Genomic DNA, 17,065 nt, shown 5'->3' with positions numbered 1-17,065 from the left:
ATTATTTGCTTTGCCCTAAAATCATGTTACCCTCATTCTTCGTCTGGGAGGCACACAGCACAGCCCTTGAAATCACAGGCTCCCTGAGACTGGCAGTATTTTGATCTGGTAACACTGCCTCCTCTCATCTATGAACTTGGCTTTTCATCCAGAAAGCTTCCTCTCCTGAAGGTAAGGTCAAGATCATACAAATTGTTGGTAGCACACTTTCCTTTTTTTTTTGCGGTACGCGGACCTCTCACTGTTGTGCCCTCTCCCGTTGCGGAGCACAGGCTCCGGACGCGCAGGCGCAGCGGCCATGGCTCACGGGCCCAGCCGCTCCGCGGCACGTGGGATCCTCCCGGACCGGGGCACGAACCCGTGTCCCCTGCATCGGCAGGCGGGCTCTCAACCACTGCGCCACCAGGGAAGCCCACACTTTCCTTTTTAAAAACTATTTCACTTGCTACATTCTGCGTATACCTCACAGAAACATTCCATAGGTCCTTATAATTTCCTTGTTTCTTGCAAGATGGAGGTTTTGGGGGTTTTTTTTTCCCCTCTTTCTTTCCACTGTTGATACCCTTAATTGTTCTCAGTGAGTTACTAAAGAACAGGAGTAAGAATGCCTTCACTCTACCACCTGGAAACAGTGCTCACTTCTTAATACCTGCTCTTCTGATTCAAATGCAGTTAAGACTTCTCTTGTCTTCTGTCTTTAACTGTGTGATTTTCATGATTCTTGACAAAATCAGTTATATACCATCTGAAAAGGAGATGTCAGTCAAAGGAATGGATGTTTATTTTTTAATTGATGTAGAGTTGATTTACAATATTGTGTTAGTATCTGGTGCACAGCAAAGTGATTCAGTTATATATATATATATATGTTTTTTCAGATTATTTTCCATTATAGGTTATTATAAGATATTGAATATAGTTCCCTGTGCTATACAGTAAATCCTTGCTGCTTATCTATTTTACGTACAGTAGCTTGTATCTGTTAATCCCATGCTCCTAACTTATCCCTCCTCTCCTCCCTTTCTCCTTGGGTAAACAAAAGTTTGTTTTCTATGTCTGTGAGTCTGTTTCTGTTTTGTATATAGATTCATTTGTATTACTTTTTAGATTCCACATATAAGTGATATCATATGATATTTGCCTTTCTCTCTCTGACATATTTCACTTAGTATGATACTCTCTAGGTCCATCCATATTGCTGCAAATGGCATTATTTCATTCTTCTTCATGGCTGAGTAATATTCCGTTGCATATATATATACCACATCTTAAACCAACTGACTGTTGGTAGGCACTCTGGTTGTTTCCATGCCTTAACTATTGTAAATAGTGCTGCTATGAACATTGGGGTGCATTTATCTTTTCAAATTAGAGTTTTTGTCTTTTCCTATGTATGCCCAGGAGTGGGACTGCTGGATCATATGGTAGCTCTATTTTCAGTATTTTAAGGAAACTCCATACTGTCTTCCATAGTGGAGGAAGGAATAATGTTGAGCTTGAACTTGAAACTCTAGTTCCAAGTTCCATAGTACAGCTCTTCACTAATGGATAAAGTTCTTTAGAGGCCGTTTAAAAGACGAGCATGAACTAGAACTTGAGATGGTTCTGAGTAAACAGACTGATAGATATCTTCCTTATCTTCACTTCCACAGTTGGCAGCATAATTACATGCAGGCTCCAGATATGCCGGACTCCATACAGTAGACAGTGGAAGTGGTGCCCAAGTCACCAGGCACTGAGAAAACAGCTCTAGTGTCATTTCCACATGGACACACAAGAGAGACACTAGGGAGACCTGAGGGGAACTCAGAGACAGCAACAGGTCGGATAAAATGCCTCCTGGACTTATGGAACCCACTTCAGATACTGTCTTTGTTCATGTGCTTATCTCCTTATTGTAACCCTCCACAATGTTCACGTTAAAGGAAAATAACCTTTATAGCTCTCTCACTCTTTGTACTAAATGGAAGAACACATTAGACTTTTAAGTTAAAATGTACAGTGGTCCCTGGGAGCCATGGGGGATTGGATCCAGGACGCCCCTCGGATACCAAAATCCAAAGATGCTCATGTCCCTTACATAAAATGGCATAGTATTAGCATATAACCTATGTACATCCTCCCATATACTATAAATCATCTAGGGCACATAATACCTAATACAATAGAATGTTATATAAATAGTTGTAAATATAATGCAAAGGCTATAGAAGTAGTTGCCAGAGCTCAGCAAATTCAAGTTTTGCTTTTTGGAACTTTCTGGAATTTTTCTTTCCCAATATTTTCTAGCTGCGGTTGGTTGAATCCAAGGATGTGAAACCTGCAGATACGGAGGGCCGACTGTGCTCCTCTTTCCTCCAAAGATTTGACCACATTAGATATAAGAATACACGTAAACTAATACTCTGTAGAATACTATATGCCTAGTTAGTTAAACAGAAATTCTAGGGCTTCCCTGGTGGCGCAGTGGTTGAGAGTCCGCCTGCCGATGCAGGGGACGCGGGTTCGTGCCCCGGTCCGGGAAGATCCCACATGCCGCGGAGCGGCTGGGCCCGTGAGCCATGGCCGCTGAGCCTGCGCGTCCGGAGCCTGTGCTCCGCAATGGGAGCGGCCACAACAGTGAGAGGCCCGCGTACCACAAAAAAAAAAAAAAAAAAAAAAGCAATGGCAATGGAATGAATGTCTCTACTGCCTGACCCACTGTGAGCTACATAATTTGTTATCAAAACTTTAGAAAAATGAAAGGCAGAGAATCAAACACCAAGGTCAATAACAAATGGAGAGACCACAGACTTGGGAAATTCAGACCCTGGCTGACCTGCTGGCTTCTTGACTTGAGGGAAATTGTTTGGCCTTCCTTAGCTTCTTGGCCTCAGTCCCTTCTGACTGAACAAACCGTCATCAATCTCTTTACCCCTGGATTTCCCACCGCTCTCTATCTGTACCAAGCAAATGGTACCTATCACATTCTAACTGTATTAGAAATATTCATTCAACAAAAATTAATCATGCCTAATTTCAGTTGTGTGCTCCCTTAAATGCTGACTTTACAAAGGTGATTCAGACAAAGTTCGTGTTCCAAAAGCATATTTTAGATGGGAGAAGAAACCTAAGTAAAAGCACAATAAAGGCATGATTAGATGCTACAGTACAGGTACTGCAAGATGCTATGACCAGCTCAGCACGTGTGACATTTAGGCTGGATCTGGAAAGATTAGTCTCTGTATGTGAATGCCTTATTTCTTTTACTGACTCGAAGGCAGGGGCCACGCCTCTTTGTCTGTACTCCTCACAATGCCTTTTCCATGGTAGGTGCCAAATAAATATATATGGGATGAAAAAGTGAAAGAAATCCAAATTTGAAGCTTTTAATGAAGGAAAAATACAAGCGGATTTCAGAAATATAACAAAATTGTGCTCTGACAACGGGAAAAATTAACTCTTTCAGGTATTCAAGTATGTGTTGATAAAAATGTGAAATGACTTTAAACACTAATTTGAAAATAAGAGCCTCCGAGACTCTTCTTTTGGACATCACAAATCAGAATACTGTAATGCGAAGAGCTGCCACTGAAACAGGAAGAGAATCCATCATTTTCTTTCTCAATACTCTGTGATATAGGTATTATCTTCCCTTGACAAATGAGGTAACAGAAAGATTAAGTCATTGGCTCCAAATCATACAATGAGCATATGGTGGAGACTGGATTCCAACCCAGTCCCTCCTGACCCCAGAGCCAAGCCTTTCGCTGCCAGATGATGCAGCTTCACAGCCTGACTGCCTCACAGGAGTATGCCGGGGAGTCAATGTCTACTACGCAGATAAGCTCTGTCCTGCAATACCGTCATGTACATTTCTTAAAGACGGTACAAGAGAGTAAAGGAAACCTGTGTGCTTTTCAATAATTTAGACTGAAGAAAATTCTTGACTGACTTATTTTCAAAGTCTCCAGTATAAGTCTTCAACCAGGAATCTTCCAAGTGTTTGAATTCATATTTCAAAACATAAGGCGTGCTCTGATTCTCCTGATGTTTGAAACCAAGGAATTAGAACCTGGATTCCCTTAGCACCAAGATATTTCATGTCATCACGTTATCCTTGATTTCTCTCACTGGCACTCTTCTCACTAATACCTCTTTTCCGGGAAGCAACCAAGAAAGCAGCCACCAGGAGAGCATGTGGTGTTTAGAAACTCCATATCTGGAAAGTGCACCAGACTTGGCATATGTGCGTTCCTCCTTACGGCCGGTCACGTGATCTTCCTGTAAAGGAAGCCTGGAATAATCCACTGCCAGAAGGTCAGGGAGGAACAAAGGGTGTTGTGGAGAAGAGGACAGGAAAGAAGAAATGGGCGGTAGGAGAAAAAGAATGAAAAAGACAGAAGGTGAAGGGCTGTCTATAGGAATTTCCTAAGTCGTCACCTAAGCTTATCTCTAATGTTTACAGTTGCAACACAGCAGCAGAAGGAAACATGTACACACAGGTCCACACATCACAACCTTTCCCCTTTTGGATAGTCAGCTTGGAATACACAAGAATTCACCTCAAATCACCCAACGAAGGGGCAGCTGACCAGCCGTGGCCAGACTATATTATGGCGGAGATGCAACTGACAGGAGACTGGCGCTTGAGGCCACTCAGCCACATTCATTACTCTCTGCCTTTTGACACCATCGCCCTTTACAAGCTTCTGGTTATTTTTAGGCTCCCCATATAATAACTTTAGCCAAAGCCATCATCATCATGGTAGTAACAACAATTATGACATCACAAATAATAGTTACAGCAACTGAAAAAATTTTTAAATGGAAAATTTACCATTTTTGACAGACTAATTTCTATATTTCTCTGCAAAATAATACATTTTAACTTCAAAAATATACATTTGCCTTCCTCACTCAACACAAACCAACTCTCTAGCCTCCTTCACCCAGACCGCCGTCCTTAGAGTCTCTTTCTCTCTTTGTCTCTCTCTCTTTGTCTCTCTCTCTCACACACACACACGGGGACACACACACACACACACACACACACACACACACACACACACACACCATGTCCCTTACACCTCATACACAGACCATACTATCTGCTGTATACACAATGATTTTCAACTAATAGAACAGTGGAATAAACAAGGATTTACACTTAACTGGATTCAAATTCCAACTTTTCTATAGCAAATTGTATCATCGTAACTGTCCTGAGTTTCCTCAATCCGAAGAGCACTGGATAAAGTATGATGCCTCACATATAATGACACGGAGAGAGGCACAAATCCATTAATTAAATGGACAGTGTGCAGCTATCAATAGCAAATAGGGCTATTTTTGTTATAGGTCAACTATATCTCAATAAAACTGGGATGGGGAGATAAGTTTTAAAAATAAATAAATAGAAATAAAAGCAAATAGGGGTCTTTTCTATATACGCTTGAAATGAAGATGGCCATCCTTTTCTCATTTACTGAAGAATTAATCTGCTCGTCTCTACATCAACCCAGATTCTTCTTTTGTTTCTCTTCTTCTGGGCCTACTGCCTCTTGGGAATGTGAACTTTTCAGCATACAGTTTATGAGGCATATTTCACATTTTTAGGCACTCTGATAAAGATTTCATAGAAGAGAAGCTTCCATTTAAAGGGGCACAGGAGACTGAGGATAAAGTATAGATTTAAATTACTCAGGCTGGTACCAATCTCCATTTCCACGGACGATCAAAAGCCGAGTTAGACATCGCTTTTGTAACTAACCAGCAAGAGAGCAGACTTAAAACACAGAGCTTGTCTCTCTACCTGTCTCTCTACAACTAACCAGCAAGAGAGCAGACTTAAAACACAGAGCTTGTCTCTCTACCTGTCTCTCTACTAATTTCGATTAGTGTCTAAATCAATAACAGCCTGCCCTTGTCCCCGACCAGTCCTACGGCTAAGTGTGCTCTGCTTCCGTTACCGTGGTCTCCATCCACAGATGGAGACGCCTATCTGTGAGGGGTACAGAGGAGGGTGGCCCCCCCATCTCCTGTAACCCCAAACCCACGCTGTCTGCTAAAAAGAATACACCAAAACTATACACAGCCAAGAAACAAAAACATCCCGAGCCACAGTCGGGTGATATCTGTATGGCTGTCAAGATAACCTGAGAAAACAGGTAGCTGATGACAGCAGAAAGCCAAGCGTGCAAAAGGAAAACATCTCCGATTAGAAAGGAAAAAAGAGCAGAAAACAAAACCCTAATGTCAGCTTTTTAAGGAAAAGGGGTTTATCACAAGTCTACCCCTTGGCAAGCTCCGGTTTAGCCTGAAAAATCTATGTACGCATGTATGCATGCATTCATTCATTCACCGTGCCCAGCTCTCAGTGCTATCGGGGTACACGTTAGTGGGTCCCGTGCTTTACTCAGTCAAGTGATACCCGTGCATTGCCTGCACTTTACATGTATTTGTGGTTGAAACTGGGACGCTCTTTTAGGGGCACTGCATATTCTCCGGGTCTCTCTTCTCTCACCTCCGGTTCTCTTACTGTTGCTGGTAAAGAGGGCTGAGCCGTCAGGTCAAACCAATCTGCCGCCTTCCCATAACCCCCCAGAGACATCTGAGACAACGCGACAGTGGGCACCATCCACTCAACTATTTGTTTCCCCCTTAAACTGAAGGTCTTTACTTTCCCTCGTGTTCATTAAAGAATGAGCTTTGCACGGGGAGAGGGAATTGGATGAAGGTGGTCAAAAGGCACACACTTCCAGTCATAAAGTAAAGAAGTACTCGGGACGTAAAGTAAACATGATAAATGTAATAACACTGTTGTAGGTTATACATGAAAGCTGTTTAGAGAGTAAACCTTAGGAGTTCTCATCACAAGGAAAAAAATTTTTTTCTATTTCTTTCATTTTGTATCTAAATGAGATGATAGATGTTCACTAAATTTTCTGTGATAATCATTTTGTGATGAATGTAAGTCAAATCATTTTGCTGTATACTTTAAATGTACAGTGCCATAGGCCAATTACATCTCAATAAAAGTGGAAGAAAAAGAAAAAAAAAAAAAAAAGAATGAGCTCTGCAGAGTGAAATGGCAGCATATTTGTACCTGGTCTCTCAGCCTCTCTTGGTGGCCCATGATGGCTGTGGCATGATGGGGGTATTTCTGCTTTAGATGTTCTAGGAAAGCTTCTCTCTTACGATCCATCTCTGATGTTTGCATTCCCAGTATTTCTTTGGAACTTCGAGGTCCACCTAGAGTGTGTCTCCTTGGGATGTTTCGGGAAGATTTGGAAGCTGAAACACGACTGTTTCCATTAGAAAGGCGTTCCTTGGCTCTGCGACATTCTGCATCTTCTAAGGATGCTACCTGCAGATTGCTCTTTCCTTGTTCTGAAAAACAAAAAAGATACAGCTCACAATTAATGATTTCACACTAGAAATCTCATTTACAGAGCATCAAGAGCATTTGTGGCAGATGTTAAAACATGAATGCAACTTAGCACATTTGTGCGCGTGCGTGCGTGTGCGCGTGCGTGCGTGTGCGCGCGTGCGTGTGCGTGCCAAGAAGGGGAGCAAATCGACAATCGAAAGAAATATGCAAAACTGCACTTTAGAAATCAAGATTTTGCAGCAAAAACGCTACAATTTCTGACTCTTAACCCTGAAGTTATTCAAAACGAGAACCCCTGGTCAGACTAGTTTGCAGGCAATTTGGGTTACCCTTCACCTTCATCTGTAATGACAGAAAAGTTAACTTCCGTGATTCTGATTATTTCTTCATTTTTAAACACAGTTTCATCCTGGTAACAGGATTTTTTATATTTTTATAATCTGAAGGTGGTTTCTGAAACATTTGTTCTATCTCCAAGACCAAAAATAGCTGTTATAATCATGGACATGTGAACCATTTGAAATTCAATTTCTCCCTGTTATCACAAACCAAGCAAGCAGAAGAATATTAATATTATTACAGGTAAAAGAGGAGCTACTTCCTTTTTTTTTTTTAATGAATTTATTTTTTATTTATTTATATTTGGCTGTGTTGGGTCTTCGTTGCTGCGTGCGGGCTTTGTGTAGTTGCGGCAAGTGGGGGCTACTCTTCGCTGCGGTGCACGGGCTTCTCATTGCGGTGGCTTCTCTTGTTGCGGAGCACGGGCTCTAGGCACGCGGGCTCATTAGCTGTGGCTCACAGGCTCTAGAGCGCAGGCTCAGTAGTTGCGGGACACAGGCTTAGTTGCTCCGCGGCATGTAGGATCTTCCTGGACCAGGGCTCGTACCCGTGTTCCCTACAATGGCAGGCGGATTCTTAACCACTGCGCCACCAGGGAAGTCCCAGGAGTTAGTTCTTAAGAAAAAAACCAAAACAAAACAGAACAGAAAACAGAATAGGAAGAGAAAGTAACAGGCATTCTGAAGTACTTCAGAAGCTTGCAAGTTCTCTTCATGGAAAGCAGTTCATATACAGTAACACAGACGCAGGCAGAGTAGGTATCCTTGTCCACTGAATTCCCTGGAAAAAGCACAGGGCTGGGTCTCAGGAGTCCTGCCTTTAATCCTAGACTGAGGACGAACAACGATGGGACCTCTTTCAGCCTCACTGTCTTCATTAATAAAATAAGCATGGTTGAACTGGTAATAGATATGCAAATTTATATCTTTTAAATACTCTCTACTTGTTAATTTTTAAATTATTTTTTGGCTGTGCCGCGCCACGCAGCATGTGGGATCCTAGGTCCCTGACCAGGGACTGAAACCGCGCCCCCCTGCCTTTGAAGCGCGGAGTCTTAACCACTGGACTGCCAGGGAAGTCCCATTTTTAAAAATTTTTTATTATAAATATACTCTAAATTATTTTAGAAAAATAAGTTTCCAAATTTAAGAGTGTATTTGCTAATTATTTATCTTTAAAAATTAAGTACAGAGGGCTTCCCTGATGGCGCAGTGGTTGAGAGTCCGCCTGCCGATGCGGGGGACGCGGGTTCGTGCCCCGGTCCGGGAGGATCCCACATGCTGCGGAGCGGCTGGGCCCGTGAGCCATGGCCGCTGAGCCTGTGCTCCGCAACGCGAGAGGCCACATTAGTGAGAGGCCCGCGTACCGCCAAAAAAAAGAAAAAAAAAAAAAAGAAAAAAAAATTAAGTACAGAAAATACACCCAATATTTAAGAGTTCTAGGACAGAGTCTCAGACAACTAAATCTTGACGCCAGTGATGTAAACCAACACGTGTCCAGAGTTTACACATAAACTAGCTCCTCCAGAGGCAATGACACCAATACAGTTTCCCTCTCCTTCACCTAGAAATGTTTGTGTCTAGAACTGTAGGTACAACACCCTTGGTTAGGCACAGAAAACACTGTAATCTTTGGCTCTTTGCCCTGCTCCAGTTTTTCACCCCTAGATGTGTGTTCTGGGAATAATTCTTCTCGTTTACCCTTCACTTCTCATTACGTGGCTAATTACAGCATCTCCATCAGATACTGATGAGGAAAGGGTAGGAAAAAAATAGCCCAATTAGTTCATTCTACTTTTCATTAGTTTCAGCAGTACGTTTAGAAGGGGGAGAAGATAGACCTATTGGATTAAAACATATTGAAAAAAACAAATAAATAAAAAGGCTCTGGGACTCAGTATGAAACCAGGGAGGCTCAAATCACTCCTGAAATAATGGAATTGAAATCTGGAAGAATGGGTGGAAACTGTTCCCTTTTTCCTCAAATGATGAGAAGAAGAGTCTTCCACTGAAAATCACCTTGAACATGGGAGCACCTCAAGTTATGCAATTATTGAGTGAAGTATTTTTTCAATAGGGAAGGGGATGGCGGTAGGAATTACACAGAAGCCCTGAGTACGAGGCCCTGCTCCACTGCCTTCTCTACATGTGGTTTTAGCCAAGACGTCTGGTGTCTGTCTGTCTTGATTTCCTACCTACAAAATGGAGAGTTCCATAATATAACCTGTGCTATTGATACTGCAGGATCAATAAGAAAATTGTGAGAAGAGAACTCGACTGTTTATTATGAGCTTTCATGCATGTGTTTCTTTGGAATTTCCCTTAGCACCCAGCCCATGCTAATCATTAGTAAGCATCCAATAAAGACCTTTGGGTTGGAAAAAAAAAAAAAAAAAAAAGGATACTGGGAGATTAACTATAATTCCATTCACTTAGTTTACCTTCTCATTATATGGGCTCACGTGATGGCTACCTAATTTGTGGTTTCTTCTCTAATCACACAGAGGTAACAGGATCTATGGGATAAAGCCAGGTGCAGAAAATGCCGCATCTCAGGTTGGTAAATATGTGGGCAATCTGAAGAGGTTCAGCCTTATCTTTTTGAGTGAGTGTGTCATGTGAGTTTCGTATTAGCCAAGATTGTTATATACATGATATAACACAGCTGACTTCCAAATGGATTTTTACGATTACTTTTTTTTTTTTTTTTTTTTTTGACCGTACCGCACGGCTTGTGGGATCTTAGTTCCCCAACCAGGGATTGAACCTGTGCCCCCTGCATTGGAAGCACGGAGTCCTAACCACTGGGCCGCCAGGAAATGCCCTTGATTACTTTTGACATCATGAAAATAATATATTTTAAAAGTCATCCAGGACAGCTAGATTAATTAGCAGGATGGAATCGCTGGGAAGGTGATTTCTTCACCTGGACAAAACACACAAATATCCACATCCCCCCATAAGGATAAACACTCCTGTTCTTCAACTACCAACAAGGGCAGAAAGTTCCATTCGGCCTTGGTTTGCCACACAGACTCACAAGAACTATCCTGTTTCATCTCAGGATCCTCGAAGGGGTCAAAAGAGCCAGAACAGCAATCCCTCGGAGGCTGAAAAGAGTCTTCAACGTTCTTTGAGATAAATTGGGAACGGAGCGGGGGCGGTGGGGGGCGGGGTGCAGAACCGGAGTTCAGAGTCTATCTGTCAACATCCACTTTTGAGCAGCCCCCAACTCCGCGAGCCTCCAAGCCCCACCCTTCCTGACACTGCCCACTACGAAGGTCACGTCAATCTTAGGTTACTTTCCCATTTTTTCTGTCTTGTGGATTCTTCTAAAATGTCTGCAGGTGCTTACGGAGGTTTAAGGCGAGGTGGAGGCCCGCAGCGAAAGGCACCAGTGCACTGTCCCTGGCAGACATCTAGCCGCCCTGGGCGCCCACTCCCTCCCCGGCCTCACCTGCCTGCCCCTGTCTCAGCTCCGGGCCCCACCTGCCCACGGGTCCCCACCAGGCCCCTGCTCCACTTTCACGGCACCCATAACAACCCAACGCTGTTCCCACACGAAGCCTCCCGGTCACTGGAGCCTTTCCCACCGTGAGACTCAGTTCTTGGAAGCTACCGACTCCCACGCCCGAGGGAGAGGAGACTGCTCTCCCATTGCAGTCATCTGGGGAGAATGGGATCTTTCAGCCGAGGAGGAAACAAACGAAGGGAAGCAGCAGAGGATGTGTAGTCACAATTCCACAGCGCTCGGAGTCGGAGATCTCAAGCCCCACCGACTCCTCAGCATCCACGTGGACATGCTGTCCAAGGCGTGGAGGCAGAAACACAGTGCCAACCCTTGCCCGGGGTGCACTCCGGCGCTAACATTTAAGTCTGGGTGTGTCGAGCTGTTTGCTATTCTGGGAATCGGTGTCAAACAAATAATGAAGCTGGAGCCTGGAGACAAGGCTTCCAGTTTTCCCTCCCTGCCCCTCCCCAGCCCAGAGCCAGCCCTCCCGCAGCTCGTTTCCAGCAGGGCCAAGAGCAAGACGGGAGCTTCCAGTGGAGAATGGCCCCTCCAACCTTTCCCAAGCAGGAGTGGGTGGGGATTAAGAGGGCACAAGTGCCAGAGAGAGACTCTTCTGAGTTTCAAAGGGCCTCCTGGCTGGGATGGAGACTTCTGCAAAGGAAAAGTGGAAAGTGGGGACATGGGGAGGGGCAGGTATGCACCAGGTATGCCGGGGAGGCAGAGGATTATGGAAGATGGGTCATCCAAAGGTAGTCACCCACACAGCAAATCATCCTGCAGGCGGGAGACCGCGGGAGCTGCCGAGACTGGCTTCTTGGCCCCCCGCTCGGGTTGCCTGGGCTGGGTCGGCTGACCTGCAGTCCGGGATATGGACCTGGCATTATTTAGGCATCCCACGCCTGCCTGCTACCTGAGAGCCAGGAAGAGGGCTGATGGCTTTCCTGACATTGTATTCCTGGGTCAGATTAGGCAGGCCCTGGCCTCCTAGGGAAGGAGTCCTCCACTGCTTCATAGTGGCTGCTGGTCAGCTGTCTCTAAGGTGTCGCTTTTTCAATTATGCCGGGATGCTCTCTTGCATCGGAACATCGCGGGGAGTTGCAGCTTTGACTCGCTGTGCAATCTGTCTGCATCTACCATGGCAGCAGCCATATTTTGTCTGTCCGTGTATTCAAACCATAACACCCTCCTGTGCACACAGAAGAAAAGTGCATTTTCCAGTCCCCTTCATCTAGCTGGGGCCTTGTTCTAATCCCGGTCAATGCAATGTGGGCAGAAGTGATGTGGGCCACCTGTAGTCCTGGTCCCTGACCTCCTGAATAATCTTCCGTGTCCTCTCTCTTTCCCCTTTGGCCCTTTAAATGCAAACACTCCAGCAGAAGCCTCCCAGAGCCTGGGGAATGGCGTCAGAACTAGACAGAAGGAACCTAGGCCCCAGGGTGGTCTGGAGGTAAACCACCCAGCAGATCCACTCAGCCAAGAATGTCCACATTCCACTGCGTTCAAACAAATTAACCTTGATTATGCTAAACCACAGACATTAAGGCAATCGGGTTATCTGACTCCTATGTATCACATATTCTGTTGGGGGCCCACAGGGCTCCTCAGTTTGCCAGCTCTCTTGTTAATATCATAAAGATCACCACCAGAGACAAACTGGCACAGAAATTACAGCTAAAAGCAGGTCATTATGTACATTCCTCTAAAAACTTTACAAAATTAAAAAAAAGAGAAGGTTTCTGGTAGAGATTTTAGACAAAATAGCAAGGGCCCCTCCCCTACCCAGGAAAGCATTCTTGTCTCAAAGGTTGGTTTGCTGATTAATTGATTGATTCATTTTTTGCAAACATTCATTGAGTGACCGCCCCAAACACTGAAAGCAATTAGGAAGTGTAGTGAAACGGCGATCTAGATAGACTTAATTCCCTTCCCTCAAAGAAGATCCACATTATAATTAGGGAGACAGACAAGGAACAGATAACGTGTATATAAATGTCACATAGTGATAAGTGCTCTGAAGGGTAAAGCAGGATAAGAGACAGAAACTGAGGAGCAATTTGTGAGGAGACCAGAGCAGAGACCAAAATGTCTGGGACTCCCCGAGCTTGCACGCTGTCGAGCTGCCAATACGATTTCTTTCCTCTGGCTTCACTGAGATGTAATTGACATATAACCTTGTCTGAGTTTGAGGTGTACAATGTATTGAATTGATACACTTACATATTGTGAAATGATTACCACCGTAGTAAATATTAGTATCTTAAGACACGGGAGAATCAGGGGTGGTAGAGGTAAGCAGGTGGGTGACCGCACTTCACTCGCACAGAGGTTTCAAGACCTTTGGGGCCAGAGCAAAAGCAGTCGCCTCAGGGGTGCTGTGGGTGGACAGGCATCCCCAAGAACCCCCAGGACCCCTCTGAGGAGTCCAGGGCCTTCAAAAGAAGTGCGATACGGTTAGATTCAAATTCAACCTCTAGGGCTTCCCTGGTGGCGCAGTGGTTGAGAATCCACCTGCCGATGCAGGGGACGCGGGTTCGTGCCCCGGTCCGGGAAGATCCCACGTGCCGCAGAGCAGCTGGGCCCCTGAGCCATGGCCGCTGAGCCTGGGCGTCCGGAGCCTGTGCTCCGCAACGGGAGAGGCCACAGCAGTGAGAGGTCTGCGTACCGCAAAAAAAAAAAAAAAAAAAATCAACTGCTAATTACTAAGCACCTCGCTGCACTTGGAAGTACCCTTTCACACTGTTATTACTCACTAGCTGACGATTTAGCCCTGGGAGCCTCATTTATAAGAGCTATTCTCGAGGTGACCATATGCGCCCAGTTTGCCAGACAGTTCTGGGTTACAACTGTCGTCCCAGCGAAATTATTTATAGCATTCCCCCCTTTCACTCACAAAACTGTCTCAGTTTGAACAAGTTACATGATCACCCAAGGGATCCTTATCTATTGTAGATGGGCAAACTCAAAACCCTGGGGTGGTATAATTAGCGTTCTGTTCAGCGCGTATTTCTGGATCGCCGTCTCATGCCTGGTGTTCAGTTAGGTGCTGGGGATATGAAGACAAAGAAGGTATGCTCTCTGCCCCCGAACACCACACTGCCACCGGCATTTCGATGCCAAATATGAGCAAGTGTGCAAGGATAGGAACGGGCGTGTGGTATCTCGGGTGATGCGGGCATCAGAGGCCTGGCCTCCCTTGCGTGGGCCTCTCGCGCATCAAAGAACTGGAGATGAGGCCACACTCCTTCACAGCACCATTTTCACCCAGGTCTCAACCGGATCTTAGAAATCTAACCGGGATTCTTAGCTCCCTTTCACAATCTCTCCAGCCACCCCTTCCAGCCTCCCTGACCTCTAAATGCTGGTGTGCCCTGGGACGCATCACTGGGACCTTTCCTTCTACACGTGGACCCAATCCTAGTCCACCTTTCACAATCCCCGGTCCCCTCCCCTCAATTCCAGCCATGAATATCCAAATCGCAATCAACGTCTCCACCTGGATGCCTGATAAGCCTCTTGATCCTACCATATCCCAAAGATTTTCTGCTCTCCACCCACTTCCAAGCCATTCAACACCCTCTCAGCTACTCCTCTCAAACACTTTCCCATTTAGGGAAATGGCAACTCCCCAAAGGCGCAGACCAAAATTTTTGAACACATCTCTGACTCCTCTGTCTCTCCTATACCCCGTATCCAATCCCTTGGCAAGTGTGGTTTCATCCTCAATACCCTACTACCCTACCCGCTGGTCCAGGCTAGGCCCTGGTTTACTGTGGAAGCCTCCCAGCTGGGCTCCCTGCCCTCCCCCACTCCCACTGGGGTGATTCTCGGTACAGCACCCAGCATCTACACTTTATGAGACCGCTCAGACCTGCCAGCAGCTCCCACCTCCCTTGAAACAGAAGCTCAACTCCTTACTACACTCTCACAGGCCCTACCTGATATGGCCTAGAATTATCTCTTACCCTCTTTTCTTCCCGTCCTTTCCCCACTCTGTTCTCTGAAAATGCTCTTCCTGTCCCTACCCTCACTTCTTTCGGATGTGTGTTCAAGTATCACAGCCGTGACGCTCTCCCTAATGACCTTACTGTGGGTTCACCCCCTGCCCCCTCCCCACACTCAATCCTCCCTTTCCCTGCCTTATTTTTCCCCACGGCCTTATTTCCACCTAACAGAGTTGCTGGCTAAAATAAAAGATGCTCAGTTAAATTTGAATTTCAGATAAATAACGAATAATTTTTAGGCTAAGTATGTCCCTAATATTGCATGGGATATACTTATACTCAAAAATTATTGGCCGTTTATCTGAAATTCAAATTTAACTGAGCAGTCTGTATTTTTCTTTGCCAAATCTGGTAACCCTGCCGCCTAATATGCCATCTCTTTTCCTTATTTGTTCATTGTCTAGCTCCACCACTCCCCTTCCCCCCAAACTTGGCCCTCAGAATAAAAATTCAATGAAGGCAAGTGTTTTTAGTCTATTTTGGTCATTGCTGGATCCCCAGCAGCTAAAACAGTTACTCCCAAGCAACAGACGCTCAATTCTCATTGAATGAATGAATAAAGAAAGTGATCACAGTCTGTCTCCAGCCTCTCAAGTATCTTCGAATTGCTACGGTTGTTTGAAAGTCGTTTCTTAAATCGGTCCCACTCTTGTTGCCCCTCTAGATGCTGAGTATTTTTATATCAACAGAAGCCCAGAGGTTGAATTCCTGCTGTAGGATCCTGTCTATCAAAATGGGGAGAGAAAGGGAGGCGAGGGAGCCCCACTGAGGAGAGCGCGGTGCTTTGGAAGCACAAACACAGCCGGCTCGTTGATGGCTATGAGACTGGGATTCTGCAGGGTTTACTGGTCTTAAGGTTTCCTGCATTTCACTGGTGGGGTGTGGGGGGGTGGGAGTGTGTGTCTATCTCTTCTAATTGCATTTTCTTCTGTCTGGCTTAGTTTTGCCTTTTCGGTGTGGATGAGTCATTTGTTACTTCCCTTTTGCCTTTTTAAAAAACACACACCTTTTCCCCTGTGCAGTTGCTTCTCCCACGCACATCACAGCAGCCCGGCAAACACCGTTACTAACTGGCCCGCGCATGAACCTGGGGTAGGCTGGGGGCTGGGGGCTTCTCGATTGTTTGGTGTCCGAATATGCTGCCTGTATGATACTGCAGGGTAGGCTCTGGAATCACAGACGTCAGACATTGGACAGCAAAGGAGTCCTTTCTCCACTGCAACCCAACCCCACTGCAAAATTTCTTTGGAACAACATAAGCTTCTGGAAATTCCCTACGGAAAAGACAAGTCTATTATAAACACAAAGGGAAACTGCTCGGAGAAAATTTACCAAAATTATCTAACAGCTCCCAACTTTTGAATTAAAGCATACAGAAAATTCACCGAGTGTTTCCATCTCTCCCCCACTTGGACAAGTGCTCTCCTGCTGTTCCGACCTGGGAAAGAAAACAGCCCAAACTCTGCGATTTAACTCTCAAATACGACAAATCTTGCATCCAACGTGCCTTTGCCTCATGGAATCCCCCAACCAATGAATGGAAGTGTTGCTGTCCCAGAGAGAGCTTTCCAGAAAGAGCTCGTCTCTCCCACGGCTGGAGCAGTGAGTATGAAAAGCTGCTTTTAGCGATATATTTGTCATTGCCTAGAGATCTAGCACGTACTGACGGCTTACGGGGCTACAAACGTGACATCACTCCGCCACTTCTTTTGCTGCTAAAGCAAAGCCTTCCAGAGATAAAGTCCAGCTCACAGCTCTCCACTCAGTTTGGGAAACGCACCACCCCAAGAAAGACGCCTTTTCTGTGCCAGGCGCCCGGTCTGCAGTTCTAAAAAGCAGCAGC

The 17,065-nt window shown here is 45.2% G+C and overlaps 1 protein-coding gene across 37 annotated transcripts in view; it reads right to left on the bottom strand.

Moving 5' to 3' along the window:
• The window catches only part of KIAA1217 (KIAA1217 ortholog), a 769,974-nt gene that overhangs the window by 314,680 nt on the left and 438,229 nt on the right, over nt 1-17,065 (bottom strand). For 36 of the 37 annotated variants that reach the window (XM_067030413.1, XM_067030414.1, XM_067030417.1 and 33 more), the window contains one exon: nt 7,088-7,371. In XM_067030413.1, the coding sequence (XP_066886514.1) occupies nt 7,088-7,201 (114 nt within the window). In that variant the 5' untranslated portion in view covers nt 7,202-7,371. Of the gene's footprint in view, nt 1-7,087; nt 7,372-17,065 lie in introns of those variants that run through there. The other variant, XM_067030430.1, reaches the window with a different exon arrangement.

Source organism: Kogia breviceps, chromosome 3, assembly GCF_026419965.1.
Source record: "Kogia breviceps isolate mKogBre1 chromosome 3, mKogBre1 haplotype 1, whole genome shotgun sequence".
In the NCBI taxonomy this organism is placed as follows: Eukaryota; Metazoa; Chordata; class Mammalia; order Artiodactyla; family Physeteridae; genus Kogia; species Kogia breviceps.
Note: the sequence above shows the minus strand (reverse complement) of the source record. Positions and strands in the feature narration are given on the sequence as shown.